General features: G+C 46.9%; 1 protein-coding gene across 1 annotated transcript in view; it reads left to right on the top strand.

The window, feature by feature from the left end:
* The first annotated feature begins 8,107 nt into the window (after positions 1-8,107).
* The window catches only part of psda (pleckstrin and Sec7 domain containing a), a 36,612-nt gene continuing 20,391 nt past the window's right edge, over positions 8,108-24,328 (top strand). Inside the window, 7 exon segments of the mRNA XM_069177268.1 lie at positions 8,108-8,617; positions 12,681-15,193; positions 17,488-17,575; positions 21,623-21,897; positions 21,983-22,257; positions 22,799-23,033; positions 23,112-23,371. Coding sequence (XP_069033369.1) covers positions 12,821-15,193; positions 17,488-17,575; positions 21,623-21,897; positions 21,983-22,257; positions 22,799-23,033; positions 23,112-23,371 — 3,506 coding nt within the window. The 5' untranslated portion in view covers positions 8,108-8,617; positions 12,681-12,820.

Here is a 24,328-nt window from a genome sequence, read left to right as displayed (position 1 = left end):
ACTTTATTTACACAGCAACTTGTAAAATGAAGGTAAAATCATTTAGAAGAAACAGAAGAACAGAAGAAATCAAATACAGAAACGTCATTAAATAAAAGTTAAAAAAAAAAAAAAGTAAAATACAGTCAACTGTGGAACAGGAAACACGACATGAATAAAAACCCGCTTTTAAAGGGTCACTGCAGAATAAACAGGTCCGGATGGATGACTGCTGGTTTCAGAACCATCTGTGTTCTTACAGAAATATGAGGTACTGCACTTTATAAATATTAAACATAACAATTATTTATTAAATTACCCATGTCATAATTTGACAGTTTAGTTTTACTTTGGGTATTATACAGTTCACATTCACATCCTGTGTGTTTGTATGAAAGCAGCATTATAAATAAAGCTTAATTTATTGATTGATTAAATATACGATTGTATTTGGAAGCAAATGAAAACAAACTCAAGAAACAGACGGTTTAATAAGCTGTGAATTATCTGGCTTTTACTTTGAATAATACAAAGTGACCTCTTCCGGTTTTAGACGGTGTCACTGATTCTTGATGGTGGTCTGGACGTGGTCTGACGGTGCAGTGTGGAGTTCCGCCTCTGGAGGGCGCTCACACACCCTAGTGTAGTCAGAGGGGGCGTTCCCGGAAGGAAACAAGCTGTGAATCGGCAAAGAAGAAACAGGAGCAGAGAGATACTCGTACCTGCAGCAGGTGAGTTCACTTCCGGTTTGTTCTGTTTGAAATGTGTTCGTTCATTATGTTCTGAAGCAGCAGAACCAGTAGAACCCAAATCGGTTCTTTAATGTGTGTAAAGTTCTCTGAAAGCAGAGATGTTTCAGTCTGAAGAACAAATGAGAAGAAGAAGAAACTGGCAGTCCAGCTGATGATTGACTTCTCATTGTTGTCAGGGATCATTTTAACATGAATGTTTTGTACTAACTTTATTAAACTAGATTTGTTCCAACAGACATCTGAACATGAGGACTCATCATGTTTGTCAGCCAATAAAAACAAACAAATTACAAATGTAAAAACTTCTTTATTTTTCACACAATAAATACAATATTTTAAACATGAATCTGTTGAGTTTTCATTTATAAACGTATTAAAATGGTTCATATGAAAATATCAATCAGTAAACAGGAGGAACATTAAATGTTTCAGATAAACACACCTGGTGAAGTCACAAGGAAGTAAACAGGAAGTGTCAGAGACTTCCAGCGGCCAATCAGGCGCATTCATACATCAGATAAACACCAATCAATCATAAATAAATAGATAAATAAATAAAGCGGTTAAACCGAAATTTAATCTAATTTGAACTTTGAGAATCAAAAAGTAAATAAAGATTCTTGTCCAATCAGACGGTGTTTGAGTTTGGACGTTAATAAATATAAAATATGTGTAGGGACATTTTAAATGAGTCACTTCACACGTCTCTGAATAAACCTGTTTCTGCTGCAGCCTTACCTCCACCTGTTGCCCGGGCGACCAGGTGGAGGTAAGGTCAGCGGATGGAGCCAGTTCAACCGGCTGAGGAGGAGTCAGAAAACAAAGAGACGAGAAGAACTCGCCAAAAACTCACGAGGCTTCGAGCAGGAAAAGTTTCAACTGTTCAGTTAAATAAACTCTCCTGGACTAGTCCTAGTGGGTCTCTAGTGGGTCCCAGGTGGGTCCCTAGTGGAGACCCTAACGGGTCCCAGGTGGGTCCCTAGTGGAGACCCTAACCCTAACGGGTCCCCAGTGGGTCTCTAGTGGGTCCCAGGTGGGTCCCTAGTGGAGACCCCAACCCTAACGGGTCCCCAGTGGGTCTCAGGTGGGTCCCTAGTGGAGACCCTAACCCTAACGGGTCCCCAGTGGGTCTCTAGTGGGTCCCAGGTGGGTCCCTAGTGGAGACCCCAACCCTAACGGGTCCCAGGTGGGTCCCTAGTGGAGACCCTAACCCTAACGGGTCCCCAGTGGGTCTCTAGTGGGTCCCAGGTGGGTCCCTAGTGGAGACCCTAACCCTATGGGTCTCTAGTAGGTCCCTAGTGTGTGAGTGTGTGTGATGAAGGTGTGTGTGTGTGTGTGTGTGAGAGATGAAGGTGTGTGTGTGTGTGTGTGTGAGAGATGAAGGTGTGTGTGTGTGTGTGTGTGAGAGATGAAGGTGTGTGTGTGTGTGTGTGTGTGAGAGATGAAGGTGTGTGTGTGTGTGTGTGTGAGAGATGAAGGTGTGTGTGTGTGTGTGTGTGAGAGATGAAGGTGTGTGTGTGTGTGTGTGTGTGTGTGAGAGATGAAGGTGTGTGTGTGTGTGTGTGTGTGAGAGATGAAGGTGTGTGTGTGTGTGAGAGATGAAGGTGTGTGTGTGTGTGTGTGTGAGAGATGAAGGTGTGTGTGTGTGTGTGTGTGAGAGATGAAGGTGTGTGTGTGTGTGTGTGTGTGTGAGAGATGAAGGTGTGTGTGTGTGTGTGTGTGTGTGAGAGATGAAGGTGTGTGTGTGTGTGTGTGTGAGAGATGAAGGTGTGTGTGTGTGTGTGTGTGAGAGATGAAGGTGTGTGTGTGTGAGATGAAGGTGTGTGAGATGAAGGTGTGTGTGTGTGAGATGAAGGTGTGTGTGTGTGTGTGTGTGAGAGAGATGAAGGTGTGTGTGTGTGTGTGTGTGAGAGATGAAGGTGTGTGTGTGTGTGTGTGTGAGAGATGAAGGTGTGTGTGTGTGTGTGTGTGAGAGATGAAGGTGTGTGTGTGTGTGTGTGTGTGAGAGATGAAGGTGTGTGTGTGTGTGTGTGAGAGATGAAGGTGTGTGTGTGTGTGTGTGTGAGAGATGAAGGTGTGTGTGTGTGTGTGTGTGAGAGATGAAGGTGTGTGTGTGTGTGTGTGTGAGAGATGAAGGTGTGTGTGTGTGTGTGTGTGAGAGATGAAGGTGTGTGTGTGTGTGTGTGTGAGAGATGAAGGTGTGTGTGTGTGTGTGTGTGAGAGATGAAGGTGTGTGTGTGTGTGTGTGTGTGAGAGATGAAGGTGTGTGTGTGTGTGTGTGTGTGAGAGATGAAGGTGTGTGTGTGTGTGAGAGATGAAGGTGTGTGTGTGTGTGTGTGTGTGAGAGATGAAGGTGTGTGTGTGTGTGTGTGTGAGAGATGAAGGTGTGTGTGTGTGTGTGTGTGTGAGAGATGAAGGTGTGTGTGTGTGTGTGAGTGAGAGATGAAGGTGTGTGTGTGTGTGTGAGAGATGAAGGTGTGTGTGTGTGTGTGAGAGATGAAGGTGTGTGAGATGAAGGTGTGTGTGTGTGTGTGTGCTCAAGGTGTGCGTATGTGTGTGTGATGAAGGTGTGTGTGTGTGTGTGTGATGAAGGTGTGTGTGTGTGTGAGTGTGTGTGAGTGTGTGTGTGTGTGTGAGATGAAGGTGTGTGTGTGTGTGTGTGTGTGAGAGATGAAGGTGTGTGAGATGAAGGTGTGTGTGTGTGAGAGATGAAGGTGTGTGTGTGTGTGAGAGAGATGAAGGTGTGTGTGTGTGTGTGTGTGAGAGATGAAGGTGTGTGTGTGTGTGTGAGAGATGAAGGTGTGTGAGATGAAGGTGTGTGTGTGTGTGTGTGCTCAAGGTGTGTGTGTGTGTGTGTGAGATGAAGGTGTGTGTGTGAGTGTGTGTGAGATGAAGGTGTGTGTGTGTGTGTGTGTGTGTGTGAGAGATGAAGGTGTGTGTGTGTGTGTGATGAAGGTGTGTGTGTGTGTGTGTGTGATGAAGGTGTGTGTGTGTGTGTGTGTGTGTGTGTGTGTGTGTGTGTGTGTGTGTGTGATGAAGGTGTGTGTGTGTGTGTGTGTGTGTTACCTGAAGAGATTGAGGTGGAGCGACCAGAGGACGACCGGCCGCCGCAGGTTCATTCTGGGTCGCTGCTTCATGTAGTGTTGACCTCCGAACACCAGGGCGGCGTACAGAGCGCTGAACAGGAAGGAGGACACAAACATAATCCATCAGGTTACAGATCATATTATTAATCAGTCACATCATTGATTTATTTACCATTGATTTATTTACCTGCTTGTGAATTTTGTGAGTTTTAAGATTTTGTTCCAAATTTTCAGAAAATCACTTCAAAACAAACACCTGAGGCCTGGCTCCGCCCCCTTGTATCAGCTGTCAAATCACATCACCACACTCGCATACTTTCATATTTCATCATGAGTGGTAGGGGCCAGATCTCAACACATTCCATAAATACAGCAGTGACGTCACTGGGCCTCACCTGTGGCACACCTGTAACCTTCGACGTGCGACGTGCTTACATAACATGTTTCTCACCTGGATTTAAAATAGCTTTAACAGAAATGTCTGCCCTAAATCTGAGCCTTACCAAATCCCATTCATAAACCGTCACGTTTATATACGACTAGTTTATCTGTGATTCCACTTACTTCATAAAGTAGAAGTTGACCTTTATTCTGATTAAGTGACTCTCGCTCCTCAGTTCGGCTCCAACAACATACAACAAAACACACTTCATCAAACGGAAAGAGAAGATGTTTGAGCACATCATCAGTGAATCTGCAGCTTCCCGCTGGTTAAAGTGAAAGTGTGTTGAAAGGAGAGGTCTTTGGTGGGCTGGCTGGGAGCCGGAACCAAGTCTGGAGCCGGTTCGTCTCCAAACTGCCTTCGTTTAAAACGTTAACAGTACTTTTAAAAATAGCAGAGCAATTTAAAGTGGAAGACATTTTTATGGATCTGGGAACGCAGCGTCTGCACAGTGGAGACCGCAGTTTATTGGGGTTTTCGACATTAAACCCTCATCGGGACCAACAGAGATGGTTAAAGTCTGTTAACGGTTAAATGAGTGAATCCGGTCCAGAAGAACGAGCCGGTGAACTCACCGTTCCGCTGCATCCACTCGATCGCTCCTCGCTCGTCGAAGCGCCGCTCGAAGCTGAACTCGGTCAGCTGCACGAGGAGCTGCGTGTCGTTCACCTGCAGCATGGTGACGGTGCCACATCTGGACACCTGGAGTTACTGTGTAAAGGCCGAGGACACCTGTTGCTCTGTCGTCTGCTGCTGTCTGTCCTCCTCATCTGTCTCCGTCCCAATTAAAGCCTTACTCAGGGGGCGGGGCCTCACGGAGCCACCTGTCTGCGTTTCATTCAGGTTTTACTGATGTGCTCACCACAAGTGGTTCTACAGGTACACACTGAGTACATCCGGTACTACAGTAAGAGTATGAGAGTGTATTCATTGTAAGTGTACTTAAAGTATGAAAAGTACTCAGAGCAGTAAAATAAACTTTTAGAAGCAGTGAAACAGTGAAAACAAGTTCATATAAATTAAATTAAATTTATTGATTAATTGACTGATCAAAGAGACAGCAAGTCCAAAATTATTACAAATAAGCAGAAACATAGCAGGAGTTTAGAAGAAGACAGAAACTGATGAAGACACTAACTGATGAAGATGAAGACACTAACTGATGAAGATGAGACCAGCTGACAGACAGGTGATGTAGGGGGCGGGACCTGCTGCCACCTACTGGAGACAAACTCAAACTGCACGTGGACATGAAGCTCTGAATGGTTTATTTACATTTACAAGTCATCGTTCTGAGAAATGTCATATTGTAAAAAAAGATAATAATAATAATCTTGGCTGAAGGTTAACTTACTGTTTTTATTGGAGCTTTTGACCACAGGAAGCTACAATGTTTTAATTCTACAAAATAAAAGTAACCCTGATTTCAAGCACAAAGACAAATTACTGAGAAAATAATGGTCACTCAGGTGGAACTTCCTGTTTTTAACGGAGCTTTCGACCACAGACGGTCTTCATGTTATAAAACATAGATTAAATAAACATGGAACGTCATTTTACAGGAAACAGGGGAAATATTTCAAATTTAAATTTAAGTTTCACAAGAAAATATTTAAATCGATTTTATGAACCATGAATCTTGGCTCAAGGTCGACTTATTATTTCAGGAGCTTTCAACCACATGTCACTCCTAAATGATGAGAAATGTATTTCTGAAATATTAAACATTAGTTTTAATAAAACGATCCGTTTGTTATATTTTTTAAACAGAGGAAACCCTCCATACGTCACTGATATTGAATCTCAGGTGTAAAAACGGAATCGTGTGTGTTATTTATATATCTGGTCAGTCCGGTCTGACGTTTCCTTACGTGGCCATTACGTCACCCAAACGATGCGGAAGTTGAAGTCGCCGTGGAGAACGTAAACTAATGTCAAGCAAGCGCCTAAAAAAGAAAGAAAAGAGCTGCTGAAGAGGAGGAAGAGGCGGAAGAGAAGGTGGAAGAAGCGGAAGAAGCGGAGCGGACACTTCACCTCCAACTGCGGGCATGCAGCGCAGTTTACTCCGCCAGCCGTCCCCGTTTGGACTCCTTTAGCCCGCCGTTACATCTGCCTCCTCCGTCACCGTCACTACACTCTGTACCGACACCGTTACCGTCAAATGGACCGACCCGGTGCCCCAAAGCCCACGTCGGTGCCGCTGTGGAGCTGCACCGGTCGCTAGAAGCTGCAAACCCCGCTACATCCCATCCTCTCCTGGAGGTAAGTCTACGGCGAAAATCCTTTGAAAAACATCTGGTTTTAAAATATTTTCTCGTTTGTATTAATTATAAATGTGCCAGAATACGACTGTAGGTCATCTCCTATTTATTAACATCTCCTCATTACTTCGGCATAAATATTATTCCATTTTACAGCACCTTCTTTTTGTAAAATTTCCACTTTTACAAGCCTCCGCGTGTTTACGGCTGCCTTTTCAAAATTACGGTCCACCCTGCCGAGCGGTGCCAACAGCAAGGGCAGGTTTTTAGAAAAGTCGACATTTCAGAGAAGGGAGAGCAGTTCAGTGGATTATATACAAGCCGAACCGTAAAATATACCCTTATAGTCTGAAAAAGCCTTGGATGTCCCATGAAGCCATGTTAACTGAAGACAGCAGCCGGGCGGACGGTTAAAAACACTCCTTTCAGAAAGGAGTGTCGGATGTCGGAGCTGGAAGCAGCAGAAACGTGTTTTATTGTCAAACGCACTCCCAAAAAAGCTCCTCTCTCTCTAATAGAGTGCGCGTAGACATGTTTAATGTTTGTAATCCAGTTTTATTGGTTAAAATTCAGAGATAACAGAAGAAATAGTCCGAGATGAAGCTGCATCCATCAGTCAGGATCAGGATCAGGGATGAAGAAGGTCGCGCGACCTTTAAAATGACCCAGTTCAGAGATAAACATCAGATATTAATAAAAAAGAACTGATTTTAGAAATGGAGCCTCAAATAGTAATAAAAAGAACTGATGTTAGAAACGAACAACAGGAGATTGATTCTTACAGTTAACACATCAGGTTCGGTTTGTTCTGGTTCATGTGAATATCTGTGATTTTCTGTCTCACTTTCACTGTTTGTTTTAATTTTTTTTCCATTAAATGTTTAACATCCGGTCTTAAAAATATAATTGAAATAATGATTAAAAAATTACAAATATCAAAAGAAGTCTTTAGATTTCAGTTTGAGTTCAACGAGAAGAAACATGATTTCACATTAAATATGACCAGCAACTAATGTATTGATTCGTTTTTATTGATCCATTAATCTTCAGCTGTAGGATGTTTGATAAATTTCACCGATCAGATGATTGACAGGCAGTAAAATAATATCACCATCTTCTTCACCATGTGACACAATATTTTATTTTAAGGAGATTCAATAACAACAAAAAAGTATTGTAATATTACATGTCAACAGTTCAGATATTTTTATAAACTATGAAGTGTTCGTGATGTTTATTGAATATCGAACATGCTGACGGAGTGAACTCCTCCATCACGCATGTAATATGGCCATCAGCCTCCAGAGGGCACCGGGTCAGTGCCCCGTTGTACAGGAGGTCAAGTGATTGGATCGGACTCGGGACTCTGACAGGAAGTCAGGAAGTGATGTGGATCTTTTCTCAACTCTGACCAGATAGTTTTTTCTGAAACCGAACCTCGAGGTTGCTGCAACGTGACACTGACACACTGACACGCTGCCCTCTGGTGGACTGCCGGTGAATTACACGCTGCCCTCTGGTGGACTGCCGGTGAATTACACGCTGCCCTCTGGTGGACTGCCGGTGAATTACACGCTGCCCTCTGGTGGACTGCCGGTGAATTACACGCTGCCCTCTGGTGGACTGCCGGTGAATTACACGCTGCCCTCTGGTGGACTGCCGGTGAATTACACGCTGCCCTCTGATGGACCGCTGCATAATAATGATAATAATATTACATCATCACGTCAACAAGTATGAACATTTCCATCATGACATCTTAAAAATAATGATGTGTTGGCTGAAGGACATGCGTTTGATTGGCTGGCAAGCTGCCTGGAAGAAATGGGGCGGGGCCGTCAGCTGATTGATGGATATCAGAAGTGGAGGAGGAGGAAGAGGAGGAGCCGGAGGAGGAGCCGGAGGAGGAGCCAGAGGAGGAGGAAGAGGAGTCAGTAAATCCACGATGAGCCGGCTCTGCTGCAGACAACAAGTGTTCGAGGAGAGAGAGGAGGGTGAGGGAGGATAAAACGAGGTTACTCCACAACACGAAGAGAGAGAGGGAGAGAGGTTTCCACGGAAACTCGGGGACGTCGCTGCAGCGGCAAGGAAACGCAGGTAAGGTTACCGCTGGTGTGTCGACACGTGTATCTCTGTCCGTTTTATAAGTGTGTGTGTGTTTGTGTGTGTGTGTGTGTTTGTGTTTGTGTGTGAGTGTGTGAGTGTGTGTTTGTGTGCTGGTGGATTGAATGTTGCATGCTGGGACGGGGGAGGGAGTGTCGGGGGAATCCTATTAGCAGAGTCCAGGAAAAGTAGGGCTAACTATGTGCTTATCAGTCTGACACACACACACACACACACACACACACACACACACACACACACACACACACGCTGACTGATAGCCAATCAGAGGAGCTCTCAGCGCTGCAAGAAGTAGTCAGATTGTTGACTTTAATAACAATGTATCACTGATATGATTATTTATTATTGATTTAATCGATCAGTTTCTTCTGGAATAGAATTGATCACATCGATAAAAGCCCGTCAATGTTTTGAATTCTTTTACTTTGAAAAGCGATGATTGATTTCAGATGTAAACATGATCAGGTTATTGATCCTGAGAGTCAGTAAAAATCCATTCATGAAATAAGAAAAATAAATGTACACAAGCAGCAGTAAATGTGATTGAATTATTAATTAAAAGAACAAGAACTAAATAAAGTCAATAAATGAAACTAAAACCAAATAAAATATTCTAAACAAATAAATAAAAATAAAATTATGATTTAAAACTTAAATAAATGAAACAGATTGTATGTGATTGCCAATAAAGATAGAAGATGGAATTAAATAATTGAAACATAAATACATAAAATACATTATATAAAAAAAAAAGCATCTAAAGCGAGGTTTGAAGTTTTAACATTTCACTTCCTGGATGTTTCTCTTTTATTGTGAAAATCCGTAGCAGCAGTGACTCTGTGATGAGTTCAGTGTTTCCTTGTGAGATGTAAAACTTTCCACCGCCAGGCTGTCAATCAAATGTTCTCCCAGTCTGAAGTTAGAATGCAGCTGTAAAGAGAGGTCAAAGGTCAGCGTCTGTCTACTTACCAGACTTCATTCAGTGAACGTAGGAAATTAACTTCCTGTCGTTGTTCAGACTTCCTCTGCGCTCTCTGGTTTTTCGCACTAAACTACTTATTAAATTCAATAAATAATTTATTTTATATATTTTACACTGAAGAAATCACACAAACACACTCAGAGGGGATTTTAAAAGTTTTTTGAAATTCCTGTTCACACGTTCAAATAGACGACAAACACTGATCCCGTCCAGACAAGACTTTTATTTTGAAAAGTTATCTGTGATGTCATCAGCTCGTAGTTCTGCTGCCATACCATGAAACAACATTCAGTCGACACAGTGAAAGACGGAAAATAAACATTGTAACGACTCTTTTAAAGTCTACTTTTAAAAGCCTACATTTTCCCAGAAGCCCCTATGACAACTTTGTTCTTGTGGTGCATTCAAGAGCAACATGGAGAATCGAGTGAACGTATGCCGAACAGGAAACTGGGAGAGAAGTCGTTGTGACGTCACCCGAGTCAGTTTGTGGTGAAATAAGATGAAATATGGAGACGTGTTAGCCTAGCGTGTCCAGCTAGTGTCGTCAAACGTTAAAAACAGCAGGAAGTAACAAGATGTAGAAATGTAGTGAACAGATAACATCGACCTCTCTGTTGTTACTACTCGTCATACTTTTAATTCTTCTGTTATCCGCCAAATTCCTGCCATGTAATTAGTTCTGCAGTTTTAAGAAAACTCGTACAAAAATACGTCAAAACGTGCATCTCGATCAGGAACCGTTAACTTTGTCTTTTAGTGAACATTCATCGTACGATGCTTTCCAGCTGATTAACGCAGCCGGACGTCTGCTGGAAGAATTCGTACAGTTGTCGTGAACGGATGAATTCACTCCGCTGACAACCTCGTGTTTCTCAGACATCAGGATGTTACATCGTCTAGATCTAGAGCAGACTGTAGATCTAGAGCAGACTGTAGATATAGAACAGACTGTAGATTTAGAGCTAGAGCAGACTGTAGCTCTAGAACAGACTGTAGATCTAGAACAGACTAGATCTAGAGCAGACTGTACATCTAGAACAGACTGTAGATCTAGAACAGACTAGATCTAGAGCAGACTGTAGATCTAGAGCAGACTGTAGATATAGAACAGACTGTAGATCTAGAACAGACTAGATCTAGAGCAGACTGTAGATCTAGAGCAGACTGTAGATATAGAACAGACTGTAGATTTAGAGCTAGAGCAGACTGTAGCTCTAGAACAGACTGTAGATCTAGAACAGACTAGATCTAGAGCAGACTGTAGATGTAGAACAGACTGTAGATATAGAACAGACTGTAGATTTAGATCTAGAGCAGATTGTAGATCTAGAGCAGACTAGATTTAGAGCAGACTGTAGATCTAGAGCAGACTGTAGATATAGAACAGACTGTAGATTTAGAGCTAGAGCAGACTGTAGCTCTAGAACAGACTGTAGATCTAGAACAGACTAGATCTAGAGCAGACTGTAGATGTAGAACAGACTGTAGATATAGAGCAGACTGTAGATTTAGATCTAGAGCAGATTGTAGCTCTAGAGCAGACTAGATCTAGAGCAGACTGTAGATCTAGAACAGACTAGATCTAGAGCAGACTAGATTTAGAGCAGACTGTAGATCTAGAGCAGACTAGATCTAGAGGACACTATAGATCAAGAAAAGACTGTAGATCTAGAGCAAACTAGATCTAGAACAGACTAGACCTAGAACAGACTAGATTTAGAGCAGACTAGATCTAGAGCATACTAGATCTAGAGCAGACTGTAGATCTAGAGCAGACTAGATCTAGAGCAGAATACAGATCTAGAGCAGACCGTAGATCTAGAGCAGACTGTAGATATAGAACAGACTGTAGATTTAGAGCTAGAGCAGACTGTAGCTCTAGAACAGACTGTAGATCTAGAACAGACTAGATCTAGAGCAGACTGTAGATGTAGAACAGACTGTAGATATAGAACAGACTGTAGATGTAGATCTAGAGCAGACTGTAGCTCCAGAACAGACTGTAGATCTAGAACAGACTGTAGATTTAGATCTAGAGCAGATTGTAGATCTAGAGCAGACTAGATCTAGAGCATACTGTAGATCAAGAAAAGACTGTCGATCTAGAGCAGACTGTAGATCTAGATCTAGAGCAGACTGTAGATCTAGAACAGACTAGATCTAGAGCAGACTGTATATCTAGAGCAGACTAGATTTAGAACAGACTGTAGATCTAAAGCAAACTGTAGATCTAGAGCAGACTGTAGATCTAGAACAGACTAGATTTAGAGCAGACTAGATCTAGAGCAGACTGTATATCTAGAACAGACTAGATTTAGAGCAGACTAGATCTAGAGGATACTATAGATCAAGAAAAGACTGTAGATCTAGAGCAGACTGTAGATCTAGAACAGACTAGATCTAGAGCAGACTGTATATCTAGAGCAGACTAGATTTAGAGCAGACTGTAGATCTAGAACAGACTTCAGAGCATACTGTATATCTCGAACAGTAATTGCAGCAGGATGTGAAGACAGTCTCTGCTCCTCTGATAAACGTGAAATAGACACGCTCTGACTGAAGGTGTTAGAAGAGGCTGCGGTTTCCTCACCTGAAAACCCTCCAAGCAGCTTTTCCTCTCCTATTAATAGACGAATCAAACTCGCATGTCACGCAGTGCCTCCTGTGTTGGAGGCCAAGGACATGATTGGACCTGTAGCTACCGCGGTGTTGACCCTCATCAGAGGGACGCTGGAACGGGCCAGAGCAGCTGGTTCTGGTCCAGTTTAATGTACAGCATCCTTTAAAACACACTCATGACCTCACAGCTCTAAAAGCACTGAAAGGTGTCTTCAACCACTACGAAAAGGCTGATTTATGGTTTGTCTTTGTTTCAGTGGTCTTTACTTCCAATCTGAAATATTTCATGACAGTATCTTCAACCAGAACGAACACACGACACACATCCGTATGTTTTTGAATATTTTTAAATCCTGGACTCTGGTAGGAGGATGTGTGTCATGATCTCATGTCAGTCTGTTGTCATGTTAACTTTGTCTCCACTTCCTGCAGGTTTAAGGGATGGTGTGCTGGTGGAGGTTGGACCTCTGGTCCTGCCTCTGACCCTCCTCAGACCTTTGATGATCCCTGTGCTGGTACCGGGAGGTCCAGGTCCACAGAGGTGGGACCATCAGGGGATTTAAGAGTCCGACATGTCCCAGTCAGGTAATGTCCTCCACCTATACGTGGAAGTGAGGTCTGTCTCTGAGGAGGAAGGGAAGGTGTCCGCAAGAGGAGAGGACGGGACCGGTGACCTGATGCAGCAGTGCCCGGACATCCTGCCTCACTCTCAAAGGAGCTCCGCCCTCTCCAGCCCGAGCTGCAGCCCAGACATCTCCCCAGTCCTCCAGCATCACACAGGGGGCGGGAACCACCACATACCGCCCTCCACATCCTCCCCCAGGCACTCGGTCACCTTCCAACTCCAGAACTCCGACGCGACCGGGTCTCCCACCCACTTCCGACGGCAGGATGTGTTTTACGACAGCTTTGGTCGGTTACTGGAGGTCCTCGCTCCTGGAACAACTGGTCCAGGACATCATCGGTCACTTGGACGCACCTGTTCCTCTGACACGGACCCTTACCAGGGGAGGATGGTTCTCTCCCCGTCATCTACGTCCTCTGGGAGGCTGACTGTACCCTCCACCCCCACCAGCAACCGCAGGTCCTACGAGGTCCCAACAGGGGCGGACGAGGAGGGAAAGACGTCTGTGGTGTCATTTGGCTACATAGAGAAAGCTAACGTTCACGGAATGGCCGGCCGCCGCAGCTCTGGGTGCCAAAATTATCCTGACAATCCTCTTCACAGAATTGAGGGTCCGCGGCTGCCCGCTCACGTCCGGAAGAGACTGAGTGATCCAGTCGGGGCCAACGGTCAGCCACAACAGGGTGACCTGTTCCCCAGTCAGCCCAACCGGACACCCTCCTCTCAGGGCTCGCCTTACCTGCAGAGGGCCACCCTGGACACCATCAGCAGAGGCGCCACCTACAGGGCCTTGGAGGAGTTCAGATCCCCAGAACTCAGGCTCAGATTTGGAGGTCCAGAAAGTTGTAGTCCGACCCTGCCGAGGCACCATCAGTCTCCTCGGTGCCGGGCCTGGGGGGGGTCACCTGTGCTGCCCCGCGGGGCCCTCACCCTGCCGTCCAAGACCCAGTTCCTGGAGCTGGACAGGGGGCTCTGCTGTGGTTCAGTGAACGGACTACCCAGAAGTCCTGCATCGGACCACCTGTGTGCCCACACAGGATACTCATCCCACTCACTGGGTCCAACCTCAACGCCTCGCTCCCATGGCCCGGTTCAGAGCCAGCAGGGGTCCTGGGTGGGGGATGAGAGCCCCCGGTCGTCCTGCAGGTTTCACCCACATTTACCTGCAGGGAGACCCACAGACATCCAGCACGACATCCCAACCAGCTTATTCTCCTCCGGCTCCTCCAGAACGGACCACCCAGCAGGAAGCTCCCCTCACAGTGTCAACAGTAGCTGTAATGCAAACATCTCTAACACCACTCAAAAGGCCGTAGACAGTAAACACTACAGTGTTAACGATAACTCATCTAGAAATGCTCAGCGCCGCAGCAGCAGGACCAGTTATACTGTCAGCAGCCAGAGGAGCCTCTCCCCGTCCTCCAACACCGAGATGGCTTCTCGGTTAGCGCTGGAGGCGACCAAACTGTCCAGCATTTTCGCCGACAGACTGTCTCCCTCTCCGACTCCCTCTCAAGTTGAGTCCCTGAGGTCGGAAAGCCCCAAGTCTGGAGGGATGTTCCTCAGGGAGTCCCAGCCATACGCAACTCTTCATGGGCGGAGCTCTCCTGAACCTTCGCAGGTGGAGAACCAGAACCACAGCTGGAGACCAGACAAGCTGGTACCTCAAACTAGACCAGGACGCGTTTCGCCGGTGCCATCCCACAGAGGCCTCCCTTCACCAGCCTCTCCGGCCTTACCGGCTCGGTTGCACCGTGCAGCCGCCTCCCAGTCGCCGGTGTTGGACCCACGGCAGAGACGGAGTTCATCACCCGGTAAGGACATGTCCAGTCTGCACCGCTACCAGCTGCCACAGTACACTGGAGACCACAAGTCACCCGGCACGGAGTGGAGCCAGTTTGACCATCTCTTTAAACGATCCCACTGGGACAGCCCTCAAATTACCAGGAGACGTCCATCCAGCCCAAACGCTGAAGCACTGCGGGTGAGCTGGACCTCCAGGCAGCAGGAGTGGAGTGCGGCTGGGCCGGCCCGGAATGCAGCAGAACGAGCTTCTTCCAATATTTACACTCCAAGCGAAGAGGAGTGTTATAATGAAGAACAAGGAGTGAAGACACCAGCGCAGGAGTACCAGAGGCTGGTGGTGGGCGTCTCCAAGGATCCGAGAGACGAGGTTCAGGATCACAGCGGGGCGGCCGGGACGTCCTCTCAGAGCTCCAGCGGAGTAACGGGCAGCCTGGGAGACATAAACAACAGTCTGTCCCCTGAAACCTTGAGTCAGTCCAGCTACGACACGGCAGACGGCAGCTCAGGGATGCAGGTCGGCTGGACGGGAAGGGGTGCGTGTGGGCGTGTTGGTCAGGGTGTGTGCGGTCGTGTCAGTCGGGGTGCGTACGGTCTGGGTGCGAGCGTGTCGGTCGAGGTGCGGGCGTGTCGGTCAGAGTGTGGTCGTGTTGGTCGGGTGCGTGCGGTCGTGTTGGTCGGGGTGCTGTCGTGTCGGTCGGTCGGGTGCGTGCAGTCGTGTCGGTCGGGGTGCGGTCGTGTCGGTCAGGTGCGTGCGGTCGTGTCGGTCGGGGTGTGGTCGTGTCGGTCGGGCGCGTGCAGTCGTGTCGGTCGGGTGCGGTCGTGTCGGTCGGGGTGCTGTTGTGTCGGTCGGGTGCGTACGGTCGTGTCGGTTGGGTGCGGTCGGGGTGCTGTTGTGTCGGTCGGGTGCATGCGGTCGTGTCGGTCAGAGTGCGGTCGTGTCGGTCAGAGTGCGGTCGGGGTGCGTGCGGCCGTGTCGGTCGGGGTGCGGTCGAGTGCGTGCGGTCGTGTCGGTCGGGGTACTGTCGTGTCGGTCGGTCGGGTGGGTGCGGTCATGTCGGTCGGGTAGGTGCGGTCGTGTCGATCAGAGTGTGGTCGTGTCGGTCGGGTGAGGTCGTGTCGGTCAGAGTGCGGTCGTGTCGGTCAGAGTGTGGTCGTGTCGGTCGGGTGAGGTCGTGTCGGTCAGAGTGCGGTTGTGTCGGTCAGAGTGCGGTCGTGTCGGTCGGGTGAGGTCGTGTCGGTCAGAGTGCGGTCGTGTCGGTCAGAGTGTGGTCGTGTCGGTCGGGTGAGGTCGTGTCGGTCAGAGTGCGGTTGTGTCGGTCAGAGTGCAGTCGTGTCGGTCGGGTGAGGTCGTGTCGGTCGGGTGAGGTCGTGTCGGTCAGAGTGCGGTCGTGTCGGTCAGAGTGCGGTTGTGTCGGTCAGAGTGCGGTTGTGTCGGTCAGAGTGCAGTCGTGTCGGTCGGGTGAGGTCGTGTCGGTCAGAGTGCAGTCGTGTCGGTCGGGTGAGGTCGTGTCGGTCAGAGTGCGGTCGTGTCGGTCAGAGTGCGGTCGTGTCGGTCAGAGTGCAGTCGTGTCGGTCGGGTGAGGTCGTGTCGGTCAGAGTGCGGTCGTGTCGGTCAGAGTGCGGTCGTGTCGGTCAGAGTGCGGTCGTGTCGGTCGGGTGAGGTCGTGTCGGTCAGAGTGCGGTCGTGTCGGTCAGAGTGCGGTCGTGTCGGTCAGAGTGCAGTCGTGTCGGTCGGGTGAGGTCGTGTCGGTCAGAGTGCAGTCGTGTCGGTCGGGTGAGGTCGTGTCGGTCAGAGTGCGGTCGTGTCGGTCGGGTGAGGTCGTGTCGGTCAGAGTGCGGTCGTGTCGGTCGGGTGAGGTCGTGTCGGTCAGAGTGCGGTCGTGTCGGTCAGAGTGTGGTCGGGTGCGGTCGTGTCGGTCGGGGTGCAGTGTGGTTGTCATGTAGATTGTGTATGAATGTGTCTGAGATTCAGTGTCTCTTGATCTTAATAATAAGTCTTCATCATAATGTCACATCGGTTCCAATAAATCTCAGAGAAAGTGTCTCCACTCCTCAGTTAGTTCTTGTTTCATCTTCTTTCCTGTACTTTCGGTTAATAAATGTCTGGTGAAACAGGAACACCTCGTCGTCCTTTAAGACAAAAAGGTTATTTTGTTTGTTTACAACAGCTTCAGCTCTCAGAGGCTTTTATTTACTTGCACCTCCTGTGACGTGTTGTTGAATGCTAACAGTTTTTTTTTTTTAATCAAAATATCAGAACAATAAAAGGACTGAAGGACTCAGGGACTCTTGGATCCGTCTAAAACCTTTAAAGAACCTGTAGAAAAAACTAAAGAGCTCCTACGACACCATGACTGTTAGGGTCGCCTAGAACTTCAATAATGTTCACCAGAACTTCCTAAAAAACCTCCTTAGTGACCAATGAATCATTTTAAAGGAACCAATCTTCTTCTTTTAGTTTCACCAATATTGATTTTGGTCAACTTTAAGTCTGTTATGATTTCTAAGAACAACATGACTCGGAACTTGTTTGTCGGGTGCTGATTAACGTGTTATCGCGTGTTATTATGAGTAATAACGTGTTATAACGTGTTCAACATGTGCACTGCAAGCATTTTATTTAATTTCCTGATCACACATAGCACTTTAAAAAAAATGATATTATTTGTGATTTAATGCAATAAATTATAAAACTTCTTTTATAAAGCTTTTTTACCTCCTGACTTGAATTTTTAACTTCTTTTTATTGTGTTTCCCTGAGAAATAGAATTACATTATTTAATCTGCCTCCTTTTCTTCGTCTGTCAGTCTGACGGCGGCTCGACGACGTCGCGGTCGCAGAGAATCGCCCGAGCCAAGTGGGAGTTCCTGTTCGGCGGTCCGGAGGCCAGCAGAGGTACGATGCTGATGATCACCGCTATCATCTCAGGAAAGACTTGATTTGATTTATTTATTTTCTGTTAGAAAAATAAACTACTCTTTTTTCTTTTTTTTTTACCAAAATAGGGAGCAAAAGGAAATTCTATTTTTCAGTGAATGTAACTCGGATTTCAACTTTCAGCAATCACACTTAATTTTCTTTAGAAAATCCGGTTTCTGTTGCTGAAGCTGTTGTTGGTTCGACAACGTTCTTTAAACTAAAAACACCTTTTAAAATCGGATTTTAACAGACCGGAACGATTTTAATCATTTTACATCCTATTCCTCATTTCCGTTGTGTTTTTTACTGCTGGATGTTATTGATGTGTCACTCATCCTTTGTTAAGCCCTTTGTACCAATTAGTAACTATTATTAATATAATTGGATTATTTCTGTTGCTATTAGCTTAAAGCTAGCTAACAGCTTGCTAGCTGGTTTCCAGACGTTGTTTATGGGAGTTTCAGGTTATAAATCCGTGGTGATCTGATCCATCCTCACGCTCCTCCCATTTTATCTCCTTTTAAGGGATGTTTTGGTGATCTGAGTTGAGGTTGTAAAGACAGGAGCTGCTCGGTGTTGTGATTTGAGATCAAAAGTAAACTTCCCAGAGTTTCTTTATAGAACCGTTTCTCAACTGTTTATCTGGAGCAGCAACACAGACAGCAGTAATAGAGTTATTATTATTATTATTAATAATGATTATTATTAGTATTGTTATTAATATTAGTTTACAGCCTGTTAAAGGACACTTCTGTCTTTTCTTGGATTGTGTCTTTTGGTCAGTGAAGAAAACAAGAAGCTTCTCAGCTGCTTCTAATCCAATTATCTGAAAGTGAAGCTTAACGTAAATCACAGCAACTCTGACGCCACGACTCCACTCCAGGAGTCACTTCCTGTTCTCTGCCCACTTCCTGTTCTCTACCCACTTCCTGTTCTTTCGTCACGTCCTGTTCTCTACTCACTTCCTGTTCTCTACCCACTTCCTCCTCTCTACCCACTTCCTGTTCTCTACCCACTTCCTGTTCTTTCGTCACGTCCTGTTCTCTACTCACTTCCTCTTCTCTACTCACTTACTCCTTTCCACCCACTTCCTGTTCTTTACCCACTTCCTCCTCTCCACCCGCTTCCTGTTCTCGACCCACTTTCTGTTCTTTTGTGACTTCCTGTTCTCTACTCACTTCCTGTTCTCTACCCACTTCCTGTTTTCTACTCACTTCCTGTTTTCTACTCACTTCCTGTTCTCTACCCATTTCCTCTCTATACCCACTTCCTGTTCTCTACTCACTTCCTGTTTTCTACTCCTTCCTGTTCTTTCGTCACCTCTAACTTCTTACTGCTCAGCAAGGAGTCTGAAGGTTGTTGGTGTATTCAAAGTCACCAACTGTGGAGACGAGTGACCTCGAAGTGGGACATGAATTCAGTAAAATGTGTTCAACAAATCAGATTTTCTGCATTGATGTAAAACTTATAAATATATTAAATGTAACACTTTTATGTCCTGTAACCTCTGTGGGTTGATTTATTAGGTTAGGTTAGGTAGTTACTTTATTAATCCCCGAGGGGAAATTTTTTCACTACAGCAGCATACAGAAGCAATAAGATAATAATAGAATAATAGAAAAGCAATAAAATAGCAGTAAAATAGCAGTAAAAATATAAAATATAAAATGCACAGTATATACAGTACAGTATATATCTATATATATATTATATACAAACAACCAAGAAACACAGACAACAGTGTTATTGTTGTGTGATGGATTTTGCCAGAGGTGAGTTATTGTACAGTCTTATTGCGGTCGGCAGGAATGTTCTCCTGTATCTAGAATGATCTCCTGTATCTGGAATGATCTCCTGTATCTAGAATGATCTCCTGTATCAGGAATGATCTCCTGTATCAGGAACGATCTCCTGTATCTGGAACGATCTCCTGTATCAGGAATGATCTCCTGTATCAGGAATGATCTCCTGTATCTGGAATGATCTCCTGTATCTGGAATGATCTCCTGTACCTAGAATGATCTCCTGTATCAGGAATGATCTCCTGTATCAGGAATGATCTCCTGTATCAGGAATGATCTCCTGTATCTGGAATGATCTCCTGTATCTAGAATGATCTCCTGTATCAGGAATGATCTCCTGTATCAGGAATGATCTCCTGTATCAGGAATGATCTCCTGTATCTGGAATGATCTCCTGTATCTGGAATGATCTCCTGTATCTGGAATGATCTCCTGTTTCAGGAATGATCTCCTGTATCAGGAATGATCTCCTGTATCTGGAATGATCTCCTGTATCAGGAATGATCTCCTGTATCTGGAATGATCTCCTGTATTCGTGGACTTCATCTCTACTGCACCAATAATATGTTTATTTATCTGAACTGAAGCCTGTAAAGAGATTCAATGTTGGAAACTCTTTAATTTGCAGCGTTAGAAACTGAACCAGCAGCTCAATGTCAACTTCATCATCAGCCAGTTAAGCTGCAATATCAGCAAGTGCCACTAGGAAAAAAAAATCCTCCAAAAAGCCTCCGGCTCCATAGACTCCCATTCAACTTCTGTCATCAAATCCAAAGTGAATAAAATGTGTCCATCAGTTATCTCGGTGTTGTTAGCTAAAGTCACTCCTTCTTCTTAGTTTTCTGGAGGTCCATCTGAAAATAATCCCTCATTCATTAGAAAAGAAGATTCAAGAAGACCTGTTTTTGGGGGCGTGTCTGTTTGATTGACAGGCCTGTGGTGCAGTCAGGTTACAGATATCGGTGGGCGGGACGTAGTATCGTCAGGTTTCCGATCAGATCGGTCAGATCCACCGCTGGCTCCTCCCCCAGCTCGTCCAAATACGGTCACTTCCTGCTCCAAACCGCTCCGAACTATCAAGATGGTGACGGACAGAATCTGAACTGGAGGATTCATAATGTTGTGTGATGGTAATTCCAGAGACTTGGCTGGACAGCAGCGTTCCCCGCGAAGCTATCGAGCTAGCGGGTCAAACTGTTTACCGAGCAGACAGGACTGCAGAGTCCGGTAGGAGCAGAGGTGGAGGAGTGTACATCTCAACGACCGGTGTCCAGCTGGGACATCATTGGGAAACTCTGCTCCCCGGACTGAGAGTACCTGGCTGTGAAACACCGTTCTATCTGCAGAGGGAACTTTCTTCCATCCTCATCCCAGCACATGCTGACGCACTCTGGAGGAACTGCAGCACTATTAGCAAGCAGCTAAACACTCATCCAGAGGGAGCTGTGATTGTGGCGGGAGACTTCAACTCCGCACAACTAAGTTCTACAGAAATGTAACCGACCAGAGACAAGAATCCTCTGGACCAGGTGTCCACCAACATCTCCACACCTCAGATCATCAGACCACCTCTCACTGACAATGACTCCATCATAGAAACCAGTAATCTGCAAAACAAGACCAGCTGTCAAAACTCTTCCGGTATGGAGGTCAGCTGTCCTGGAGGAGGACAGCTGAGAAGACTCGGGTGGAGCAGACACTCTTCCTCCAGCACCACCAGGTGAGCTCCACTCTGAGGAAGATCCACATCACTGAGGAAGATCCACATCACCGAGGAAGATCCACATCACCGAGGCAGCTGGATCCGACGGCGTCGGGCCGAAGACGTGCAGCGACCGGCGAGCACAGGACATCACACACCCGGCAACCTCCCATCAGGAGGAAGATCCAGGACAATCGAGACCCGAACTTACAGGCTGAGGAACAGCTTCTTCCCCAGAGTGGTTGCCTCTATCACCCCCCCACACACACCACCACCCCACCACCCCTTGTCTTGTTTTAAATCAGTAGTGTTGTTTTATTGTTTTTATACATCTTTTATAAAATAATTTTTGTTCTGTTGCTGAACTGACTGATGAGTCGGCAACTTCATTTCGTTGTATCTTTTTACAATGACAATTAACATCCTTATCCTTATAACGTTCACAAACCAACGATGACATCACTGATGGTTGATTGTTGTTTTTAACATAAAAATCAACATGCTTCTTTTCTCCTGCAGAAGCTCCTCCCACGACACCTTGCATCAGCGGCTCGCCCAGCCCCACCCCTCCCTTTTCCATCCATCTGAAGCCAGCCAATCAAAGGAGGGGGCGGGACAGCAAGTGTCAGAAGCTGTCCCATCACGAGGTGCGTCAGATCGAGGTGGAGCTGGTGACTCCGGACCCCCGAGGCTCCGCCGGCAAGACGGGCATCATTCTGCGGACCATCAAGTACTCGGAGACAGACCTGGACGCCGTGCCGCTGCGCTGCTACCGGGAGACTGACCTGGACGAGGTGAGCCGGTCGGACCCGGATCCACCTGTCTGTACCTGATCTGGAGTCAGATGTTAGAAAGATGCTTTTTATCAATGATGTCCAGGTGATGCGGGCGGAGGTGGAGGCAGCTGAGGAGGCCGACTCTGCCTTTGGGAGCAACCGCAGCATCCTAGGAAACTCCAGCCTCAGCCCCGCCGATGCCTCCCCTAAACCCCGCCCAGGTGGAGGGAAGGAGGAGGCCGGGGGGGAAGAGGAAGAGGAGGAGGAGGAGGAGGAGGGAGTGGTGAGCTGGGCCAGCGTCAGGATGCTGGGAGACCGACAGAGACAGAGAGCTGCCAAGGAGGAGGAGGAGGAGGTGTTCAGTCTGCTGCTGAAGGGGTGAGAGCTCCTGGTTCTCTGGTCACAACTCTTTATCCAATCAGATGAGGCTCCACCCACGTAGATAATATGGAGCTCCATAGTTCCTCGTCCATTTCTAGAGTCTTATATCCAGATAAAATCTGGTTGAAAAAACACGCCACTCAGCGCGTTTTCAACGTGCTGTGAGCGTGTTGTTGTGTTGGAGAACCCGGTTGCCATGGCACCACGGTTCAGGTGGTTTGTGTTCTCTGGGTTTATAAAGACGCAGCAACAGACAGCAAACTGAGCACACAAACTAAATCCAGCAGGGAGGGAAGGACAACGAGGGACCGGTGAAATTAATCAGGGGGCGGGGCCAAGAGAACGGGGTATCTCAATCTTTTCAGTTGTGCTAATTTAATCACGCCCAATTTACAGGTCATTCTGGGTCACTTCCTCTTGGTCTTAAACCACCATATTTGGAGAATCCGCCCCTCCCGTTGTTTCCTGGTCCACCCTGAAATCATGTTCACACTTATTTTCATCAGCTCTTTTATTTTGACGGTTGTTCCTCCATCAGGTCGTTGGAGTCGGCCGACGCCCACGACAGCCTGAAGTCTCCGGTGTCCGTCGGCAGCCCGCGCCGACCGTCCGACAGCAACATGGACTCTTTCAGCCGCCACTTCGAGAACATCATGGAGTCTCACCGGGCCAAAGGAACCTCCTACAGCAGCCTGGACAGCGTGGACCTGCTGACCTCCGGGTCCACATCGGTGTTCACCTTCGACTTGCCGACCCTCACCCCGGAGATCCAGGTAGGAGGGCGGGGCTTGTCGTCAGGGCCGCTACGTCCATAGCGACTGCAGGACTAAGTCTCTCCTGTTTGTGTTCAGAGTCAGATCTGCGAGAGCGCCAAGCAGATCATTGAGCTCAGCTTCGCCCCGCTAGCCCGCCCCGACCCGGCCGCCCCCTCTGAGACGTCCCGCTCCGATATCACCCTCAGCGCCTCGGGGGCGGGGCTTCGAGGAGGCTCCAAGGACGACTCGGCCTCTCCGGTGCGGTCCCGGTCCGAGAGGGAGTCGTGGCGGCGCTCCATCGTCAAAGACGGCTTCAGGAAGGCGAGCTCGGTGCCGTCGCTCCACAGCAGCCCGAGGTGAGTGGTGGTGGGCGGGGCCAGGCGGAGGACGGGGGGGGGATGTCTCCATGGTTACTGTCTGACATTCAGAAGACGTCTGGGATCATCTCCACCTGACTTTACAAACTGCTGCTGTTTTTATTGTTCTTGTTGCTGCTGTCGTCATCGTTGTTGTTGTCATTCTGGAACATTATCAGCAGGTTGTAGTTTTGTTGTTTTATAAATTAGATGAGTTATAGTTTGGTTTAATCCTTCTTCACTCTTAATTAACCTGTAGACTGCTGCAGTAGCACAGATCAGTCACACGGGGGCAGCACACACACACACACACACACACACACACACACACACACACACACACACACACACACACACACATGATGGGTTACAGCTCTGTGTGAGTGTGTTAGTTTCAGTATCTCTGAGTTCGGTTCTCTGCTGTCTGAAAGATGTTTGTGGTGTTTGTTGCTCAGTGGAAACGTTTAGGTTGGTTTCACCCTTAAAATATTTGATGGTCATGACTCTGGAGGTTTGTTTCAGTTCCCTCCTCTCTGATTGGTCCTCCAGTCCTCTGCAGTCGTTGCATCCTCTCTGATTGGTCCTCCAGTCCTCTGCAGTCGTTGCATCTTCTCTGATCGGTCCTCCAGTCCTTTGCAGTCGTCTCTTCCATTCTGTCCCACACGTTGTTTTCTATCCTGTCCTGCCTCCAATCACACCAGGGGCACGGGTCAGCCCCGGTAACCATGGCGATGGTGGGTTAACTTCCTGGAGCATGTGCGTGTCCGGCTCTGAAACAGAAAAGGAGAAGTTGTCTCGGTTCGGTGGAACCGAAAGTCGGACGGTTTTGACTTTATTCTTCAACGTATCCACGACACTTTTAATAAAACAAGTGATAAAGTGTGAAGTGCCGGATGGTCGCAGACTGATGACATCATTAACACTATCTGGATTCAACGCAGACATTCGTTTTTAAGA

The sequence above is a fragment of the Embiotoca jacksoni genome, unplaced genomic scaffold (genome assembly GCF_022577435.1).
Source record: "Embiotoca jacksoni isolate LCO1_2020_lvr unplaced genomic scaffold, fEmbJac1.0.p SCAF_70, whole genome shotgun sequence".
In the NCBI taxonomy this organism is placed as follows: domain Eukaryota; kingdom Metazoa; phylum Chordata; class Actinopteri; family Embiotocidae; genus Embiotoca; species Embiotoca jacksoni.
The sequence above is the reverse complement of the archived record's forward strand: the minus strand, read 5'-3'. Positions and strand labels throughout refer to the sequence as shown.